Here is a 9359-nt window from a genome sequence, read left to right as displayed (position 1 = left end):
AGAGAGGCAGAGAGAGAGAGGCAGACAGAGAGAGTCAGAGAGAGAGAGACAGAGAGAGAGGGAGAGAGAGAGGCAGAGAGAGACAGAGAGAGACAGAGAGAGACAGAGAGAGACAGAGAGAGACAGAGAGAGACAGAGAGAGAGAGAGAGAGAGAGAGAGAGAGAGACTTTTTTTTGACTTTTTTGACTTTTTATTACAAAAATATAAAAATACAAGCCAGTCGGTGAAGATACTATTCAATACAGGCACAATAATCAAAAATACAGAAAAAGAAAAAGAGATAATGACAGGAAATCAAAACAGTACAATGAACTAGAAAAGAAAAACAACAACAGAAAAACCGACCACACACTGATTCAATCCAAACAAACCTACAAATATATCATCAATTCATTCTCCTGCACCATGCAGATCCCATCAAAACACCAGATGTTCATAAACTCATCAATACATTTCTTTCTTTCAGAAACACAAAATTCAAGTTTGAGTCTTGCAGATATCAAGGCATTAAAAAAGAACAAGACATCACATTGCCCAATCGGCTTTCCTTTCAGTTTTTCCTTCCTCGATAAATAAATTGCCATTTTCGCCGTGGCCACTAAAAACAAAAACAACATATGTACATGTTCTTTCATATCATTGAAACCAAAAATAAATAATCGCAGAGAAAAAGTGATCTTCATTTTTCCAGCCATGTAGTTCAGCCATTGAAATAAAGGCACAAGCCTTGCACAATCAACGTACGCATGGAACACATCCTCTGTGTAAACACAGAACAGGCAACACGTAGATGTGGGCGCGAAATGACTCACTAATTTATTAGATGGAATGATCCAGTGTATCATTTGCCACTGGAGATCACCTGTCCTTTTGCTTACCAGCTTACTGTATATTGATTCCCATACAGGCTCAGATGGGAGTCCTTCCAGCATTAGCCCTTTCCACCTGGCCACTGCATTTAACGGTGAGTTCCGAAGCAGAACTGCAGTGCATAACCGATACAGGTCTTTACTACTGCATTTCTGAAAAATGTTTTGTCCTTCACTAATTGGGGGCAAGTCTCCGTGACTGGGCTGTACCAATAAACCAGGAAAATGCCAGTCATTGGATGTCACCAAAACTTCCTGGGTCCATCTTAGTCCAAGTTGGAAGCTTTTCTTTACTATTTCCTTCAGGATTCTTCCAATTATTCTGTTTGACCATATTCCAGTCATATCAGCTATCTCTTGCACCGTCTTCCAACCCCAACCAGAATCATGGCGGAGGTCCAACACTTTGATTATGCCCGCTGTAATAAAGTGTTGATAAAAGTCTCGGCTTCTTGGAATTGCAGGAAAAAGCGGGTTGTAAAAAAGGGGTTCTTCCACAAACATGCTTGGAGCATAGGTTTCTTGCTGGCGAGTAGTCGAAAGGCTTTGCCAGGCATTCAGAAGGCTCTGATAGAATGATGGTAGATGAGATGTGTCGACATGTTGGAGTTGGACTAAGAAAAGTTCAAGGCTGTATCCGAGCCCGCTTGCTTTTCGCAGCACGTGATAGGCCAGAAGTCGGCTTGGCAGTCGTTCCTTGTACAGCAGCCGAAATGGTACACAGCCGAAAAGCCATGATACGACTTTTTATGTCGATCAGTCCCTGGCCACCTTCAGACAAGGGGCTACATATGACATTTGGTCGTAACCAATGGTGACCACTCCAAAAAAAATTCACGAGTAGCCTCTGCACTGCCTTTAGTAGTGCCTCTGGCGGCTGAAGGCAGATAAACCTATGCCACAGGGAAGAAGCCACCAAATTATTAACCACTAGAACCCTGCCTTTGTAGGAAAGGTGGGGCAGAGCTTGTTTCCACAGTCCCAGTCTTTTTTTGACATGCTCAACAATCCCGTCCCAATTTTTGAGGACGTAATGTGGAGATCCCAGGAAAACCCCAAGGTATTTGACTCCGTCTTCCACCCATTTTAACTTTGTTGGTAGATGCACAGGTGGTACCAGCACTCTTCCAGGTGGAATGTTCTTGAGACAGGGAATCCATAAGGCCTTACTCTTGTCCCAGTTACACTTCAAAGAAGAAGCAAGGCAAAAAAGATTTAAACATTCAACAAGTGCTGGGATATCACTCTCCTTCTTAACAACCACACAGACATCATCTGCATAAGCCGATACAACTACTGAAGGACTCCCAGGGGATACAGTCACTCCTGAAATATTTTTCCTAAATAAAATTAGGAGCGATTCCATTACCAAGGAAAATAATAACCCAGAAACCGGGCATCCTTGTCTCACCCCTCTTTGAACCTGTACCGGAGAGCTGAGTTCGTTATTTATTTTAAATAAACTAAATATATTGTTGTACAACAAAGTCACGTCGGCCCTAAAATTGACACCAAAGCCACATGCTTCTAGCACACGATACAAAAAAACATGATCCACACTATCAAAAGCCCTTCCAAATCAAGGAATATTATCCCAAAATCTTTTTCCAAGCAATCACATTCCATTAAATCTCTAATCAAAAACTTATTATCATAAATAGATCTGTTTGGGATGCAGTAATTCTGATCATGGTGGACTAGATCACCGATTACCGTCTTCAACCGACTGGCCAACACTTTTGACAATATTTTGTAGTCCGTACATAATAACGAGACCGGCCGCCAATTCTTTATCTGTCGTAGATCCCCAGTCTTTGGAATCAGCGACATCACTGCTCTTCTGAAGCTTAGTGGGAGTTCTCCAAGCACCAAGGATGATTCCAGGACATTCAATAATTCAGGGCCCAAAAGGTCCCAAAAAGCCAAGAAAAATTCTGCCGGTAGGCCGTCAATCCCAGGAGCTTTCCCCGAGTCCATTTCACTTAGGGCCTGCGTTAGCTCAGGCAAAGTAATTGTTGAATCCAGGCCCAGGCACTGAGGCTCAGTTAGGGATGAAAGGTGAGAAGTTAAAAATTCCATGGTTTGCTCACAAACATTTTGTTTTGCATAAACTTTTGAAAAAAACTCTCTAATGCACAACCTTACATCTCCAGGGTTGGCAACCATGTTTCCCCTAAAGTCTTGTACAGAGAAAAGGGTTTTGGGTGACTTGTTTACAAAATCCATTTGGAAGAAAGATTTACTCGGGGTGTCTGATACCTTTAAATTGTTTATTCTTAATCTGATTAACAGGCCTGCTGCTTTCTCCTGAATCAGCTCTCTCAGTTGAGCCTTCTTTTCAACCAATAACCTGTGGTCTCTTCTGTTGTTATCTTTAGCCAGTTTACACTCTAACCGTATAATATCAGCTTCTAAACAAGCCATTGTTATATTTTTTACGTCAGTTTCATTTGAAACAAACTGCTGACAAAACACTCTAATCTGAGCTTTTGTGTTATCCCACCATAATGCTAAAGAAGAGAAAGAGGGCTTTTTTGAAAGTTGGATGACCCAAAAAGCACGGAAGGCGTCTTTCAACAAAGCATCTTCGAGAAGGCTGGTATTGAATTTCCAGTATGCACTTTTGCGTAAGGGTTGAGGGAAAAAGAGGCCCATGGTAACTAAATGATGATCAGAAAACAAAGATGGAAAATGATTTGGAGAGATAACCGCATTCCTGAACTGTGAGTTTATGTACCAACGGTCAAGTCTAGTGAAGGTCATTCTCCCATTGGCACATCGTCCCCAAGTATACTCAGATTTGTTGGGGTAATGCAGTCTCCATGCATCTAGCACACCCACTGCCGAAAAATAATTTAACAAATCAGTACTACCTTCGGGATGAGGTTCTGCTGTATTTCGGTCTATACTGGGTTTAAAGGTGCAATTAAAGTCACCCCCCATGCAAATACAATTATTGAGATCTATCGACTGCATGTGTCGAATTAAAGATGAAAAGAAAGCTCTTCGTTCCACACTCTCACTTGGTGCATAAACGTTGAATAGTGTAAACCGAAATTTTTTAATGACCAGTTCCAATGAAATAAACCGGCCTTTAATCACCTCCTGGAAGAGGCATGACTCAGGTACTAGGCCTGGTCTGAGTAAAAAGACTACACCAGCAGAAGAAGAAGACATGTTACTAAAAAAACATTGTCCTTTAAAGAGGCGACACCAGTCGGACTCCACATTTTGTATTATATGGGTTTCCTGGAGTAAGAGTACATCAATTTTCTTGCGCTCAAATAAACTTTTCACCTGAACCTGGCGGTTTTGGCTTGCACCTCCGCCGTTCATATTTAAGGTTCCAAAGGTGATTTTTTTCATGGGTTATCAAAAGGCGTGAGCGGTTGTTGGGAAATCTCGCTCCCTGCTTTTGTAACAGCCTTTCTAAGCCGATGAAACAGCGACCTTGTTAAATGAAATTCATCCGGCCTCCTAATTATGTCCTTTGCAGGCTGGATGAATGAAATTAAATCAGGAAAATGATCTTTTACAATCACATTTCGCTGTCGGTAGGTGTCATTCAGAAAAGAAATAACAAGTTGAGGGGCTATGGATGACTGATACGATGAAGATTGAGACAACTCAGTCATCTCAACTTCATCCTCTGATTCTGACAAATCAGAAACAGCTCCGCCCGGGTCACATGTATCAGTCTGCACAGTCCCCATTTTGATTCCAGCCAAGTCCGAAGATTTGCTGGAATGTTCTATGGTAGAGTCATCTTCACTCTGGTACCCGGGACATTCAGCAGGAGCTGAAATCTCGGCTTCACCCTCCTGTAGGGAGATGTTCACTGGCTCAGTTGACGAACCAGTGTCATGATTTAGATCTTGCATTGGTAAAGAGGAGCTTGGGGCTGAGACATTCCCAATCCGCTCGGTCTCAGCAGGTAGTGAAGGTGGCGGCTCACTAATGAGCTCACCATCATCTTTAGTCTCACCATCTACTTTTTCTCCCAAGTTTTCGGTGCTGCCCGATAATGTTTCAGAATTAATTAATTCAGGTTCCTTCTCCCTGGTGTCAATACAGCTTGTGGACACCTGAGAAAGACGTTCCAGGGCGTCTGCACCCACACTCTCTTTATCCAACACTCCCTTTTTCAAAGTAATGTTGGAGTTACAAGCACCAGGTGCTCTTCGTTTTTTTGTCACCACAATGGGATTTTCTTCCATCTCCTCACTGCACATAGCATCTGCCACCACAGGTGGGTTATCTGGGATTATTTCATTATTTACCGAATCAGCGGTGTTGTCGTTTTCACTAACACGAACAGGAGTATTATCCCTACTCCTCGAGTGTGAGGGAGTGGCGGTAGGAACCGTTCGGGTATTTCGGTTGACCTTGTTTTGTACGTTAGAGACCGGGGTGTTATCTCTTTTACAATCAGCGTCACTATGACCTGCTTCACCGCACATTACACATGATACCTTCGGACAAAACCTTTTCACATGGCAAAAAGCTCCGCAATGAAAACATGTTAATGAGGCCGATGACGCATACATCTGGTACTCATTCATGGTTGTTCACCTTTACCTTGAACGTGATGTTTAACCCCGTGTCATCGCCTCGATCCGGGAGCACCATATACACCTGCCGTCTGAAGCTCATCACGTGTTTAACACGTTCATCCTGAGACCGGAGCGGATTCATTGTGATTTTCAACACAGCTGTTCCGTATCGGGACAGAATGGACATCAGCTGGTTGCAGGTTATAAATGGGGGTACGTTAGATATGACGACCCTCATCGACGGAGTGTCCATAGGGGACGCCAAGACAAAGAGACCTGTCTCTGTGGTTAAACCCGCACTAACAACATCGTGAACGTATTTTTCATCGGACACAAATACAACAACTTTTTGATTCATTCTCGACGCTGCTCGTACATTCTCACAACCGATTATTTCCCCCACCGACAAAACAATGTCCTCGGTGGAGGTCCTTCGGGTGGAACACACACAAATGCATGCTTCCTTGTTAAGTTGTCGAACGCCTCTAACCGAGAGCGTGCATTCGCCATCCCAGCGAATTAACACCCCCCACTTGTCCGAACCGGACAAGTAGGTACCAAACCGAAATAAATCAAACTAGAATAAATAATAAACGTGCATTATAAGCACAAAAAGGCTTACAAAGCATCATCGAAGCTGGTTGGCCGCACCCAAAATGGCTCCGCTCTCAAACCTCTCTCTCTCGAAGACAAAGGTGTAGAAAGGATGAAAACAAAATGCCAAAGTACACAGGATGGAAAGGAGAGGGAGGGGGGGGGGCAGAGGAGGGCAGGAGAGGAGGAAATCTCACAAAGAACTCACTACAACACAGAGCAGTTGCTCACAGCCGCCATGACGCCACGCCCAACGCAAACGGCCTGCAGGGAGCGAGAGAGAGAGAGAGAGAGAGAGAGAGAGAGAGGCAGAGAGAGAGGCAGAGAGAGGCAGAGAGAGACAGAGAGAGAGAGAGGGAGAGAGAGAGAGGGAGAGAGAGAGAGAGAGGCAGAGAGAGACAGAGAGAGAGAGAGGCAGAGAGAGAGGGAGAGAGAGAGAGGGAGAGAGAGAGAGAGAGAGACAGAGAGAGAGACAGAGACAGAGACAGAGAGAGAGAGAGAGAGAGAGACAGAGACAGAGACAGAGACAGAGAGACAGAGACAGAGAGAGATCTCCAAAGGACAGATTGTCAGACCATCAACCAAAATGGCCGTGTGTAAAGGTGGATTTGCAGGAATCTCCATCTATTAGCAATCTTGGAAAATTGCTTCAGAGTGAATTCCTTATCAACATGACAGGCTGATCGATACAAGGTGAATTAAAAACAAATAAATAGTGGAAACCTTTAAGCTGGAAAGCATTACAACATTGTTTACTACTCGGAAAACAAAAATTCCCCTTTAATTATTTACATTAATTGAAGGCCTGTACATAAATCACAGGCAGGGCGAAAACATTAGTAAATAGCACTGTACTTTTACATGAATTACAAGGACATTAGTAGACAATGCACAAAAACACATATGGGATGTGGGAATTGAACTGGGATTATATTACTCTGGAACTCTTTACCTTCTCATGTCTTTCTAAAGACCTTCCTTTTCAAAAAGAACAGATGTAACAGAAACAGATCACCCCCACCCCCCAAAAAAGAACCTTTTCAAAAACGTTCTTTACTTTTCCATCAATGCAGCTCTTTTATTTATGCCTGGCCTCGATGAGGACTATACAGTCCATGCCTGGAGCCTTCAACATCAAAAAAAAAATATATATATATATATATATATATCACATGCTCGTGATTCATATGGGGCTGCTAGTCAGATCAACTTCCCCTGTTTGTGAAGTAGAGAGAAAAATGGGAATAAAAACAAAAATACAAGTGGAAAGTTCGTCGAGAGTGCACAAAAAGGCAAAACGAGATCTAAAACGATATTAAAGAGAGAAAGAGAGAGAGAGTGAGAAATAGACATAGAGATGTAGTGATAGAGGTCGAAATCAAATACAATGAGCAGTAATCCACATCATTATTTAGAAAATAGACAAATTCTTAAAACCTGCACAACAAAAAAAGAATATATTTCTGCTTGACACCACAAATACACAAAATGTAAAAACAATCAAAGAAAAAGATCTAAATAAAGGCAGAGGTGACAGAAAAATCAAATATTAACAAGCTTATCTATCTAAGAAAAAGAGCAACATGAGGCTTACGTGAGAGTGATGTCCATACGAAACCGTTGCCGCAAACCCTTAAAGGTGACGAAGGAGGCCCCAGGAAAGCTCCTCGTAGTTAGCTCGCAAAATGGATGTTCATACTCCCTGCCCAAACAACTGCAGCGGAATCCACCAGGAATGACATTCACGCATGTGCCGCCATTCCGACACACGCCTGGCTGGCAGCGCCCTGAGAGCTTGTTCACCTCACAGTAGTCACCTGGATGGGGTACATATGTGGGGTAGGGATGTCACTGTCATACATGAGGTCTCCTTCCAAACAATGCGAGGTCATCGTCCTATAAATAGTATTAGCATCAGGGTGCACTCATTCCAACAAATAAATTTCTTTTACAACGAACAACATATTCGTTTTTGAAAAGGTTCATCTATCACTAAAAGGAGACCGTGTGTGTGTGTGTGTGTGTGTGTGTGTGTGTGTGTGTGTGTGTGTGTCACACTTCATTCTAAAGTGTTCCTGCTGTTGCAGAGTAATATTAATGGTGCCACTGGAAGGCTGATAATTATCGATTTACTTGGAATAAAAATTTGTGTCCGTTTCATCAAAAAGATGAATGTTTTAAAAGCACATTTTTCTGGAATTGAGGAAAAAGAAGCTGACGTCGAGCTTCACTGCTCCTCTTTCTCTGATTGAGGAAGAAGACGTCGGAATGGGAGCTTAAAGCAGCGGTTCAAAAGGTAACATTAATTATTCTATAATAACAGGAACATTTTAAATGTGGATATGGGAGGAGCACACAAAATAATATATAGTAATACTTCTCAAAGCAATATAAAACATAGTGGCAAATACCCCTGGCGCTCACCTGGTAGAATAAACAGTATACTGCACAGACTAAAGGTATTTTAAACCAATTTGAATGGTTGCTAGAAGACAGGGCAGCATGTAGACTCATACTAACATAATCATAAGACTTTAAATAAACAAAGAAAATAAATACATATTTTGGTATTTCGTTCCTTCGTTCCAGGTGAGCTAAAAAATACAGCTATAAAAACACAAAGAAGGTGCACACAATTCAATAAAGCTGTTTGGGTGATTTGTTAAGAACTGTCTTGGCCAAACAGTAATTGTAGGTCAAACAATGTAAATGGGGTATTTCCCCCCCTTTATTTGGAGGAAAAAACCACATCAGTTCATCCTGCTTGCACACCCTGAATGCCTCAGTGCCATCCTTTGCAGGAAGAGGACACTTGGGAGAAATTCTGGTTCAACATATGTTCGATGGGCCGACAATCCATGCAACTAACATATGTTTATTATCACGACACTACCATACTTTACAACGAAATGTATATGGTAACCTCAGATCTTAGAACAGCACATGAGTTTGTTTTTAAGAATCGCTGTGACCACGAACAATAGTGAAACGAGGACTTTCATATGGTTTAAGAGGGGGGGGGGGGGTGGTGGTGGTTATGAAGCCCACCTTGGTCATTTTCAGTCTAGACATCGAGAATTATCAAAAAGACATAACAGGTTTTGTACATGATGATGGCATTCCTATCATTCCTGGATTTATAGTAAAAGCAGTACAATTTTTAGTCAAACCACAATGAACTTTAATTCAAAAGTCAAACAACAACAGCATTTTCATGGGGTCCCTGTGGTTTTCCAAATAAAGAAAAATAGAAAGTAAGTTGTTGGAAAATTATCGTTTGGCATGCTCAAAATATGGTAGGCATATAGAAAAACACAAAGTTAACTAAAATAGCACCCGGTA

General features: G+C 42.1%; 1 protein-coding gene across 12 annotated transcripts in view; it reads right to left on the bottom strand.

Annotated features, from left to right (window-relative positions):
* The window catches only part of LOC137439601 (cadherin EGF LAG seven-pass G-type receptor 2), a 460955-nt gene that overhangs the window by 254819 nt on the left and 196777 nt on the right, over positions 1 to 9359 (bottom strand). For all 12 annotated transcript variants that reach the window (XR_010986965.2, XM_068135567.2, XM_068135551.2 and 9 more), the window contains exon 3: positions 7612 to 7834. Coding sequence is in view for 11 of the 12 variants with exons in the window: in XM_068135567.2 (XP_067991668.2) it covers positions 7612 to 7834 (223 nt within the window). In the remaining variant the exon portion in view is untranslated. The remainder of the gene's footprint in view (positions 1 to 7611; positions 7835 to 9359) is intronic.

Source organism: Myxine glutinosa, chromosome 1, assembly GCF_964187855.1.
Source record: "Myxine glutinosa chromosome 1, kmMyxGlut1.1, whole genome shotgun sequence".
Lineage (NCBI taxonomy): Eukaryota > Metazoa > Chordata > Myxini > Myxiniformes > Myxinidae > Myxine > Myxine glutinosa.
This window is presented reverse-complemented; position numbering and strand designations above follow the sequence as displayed.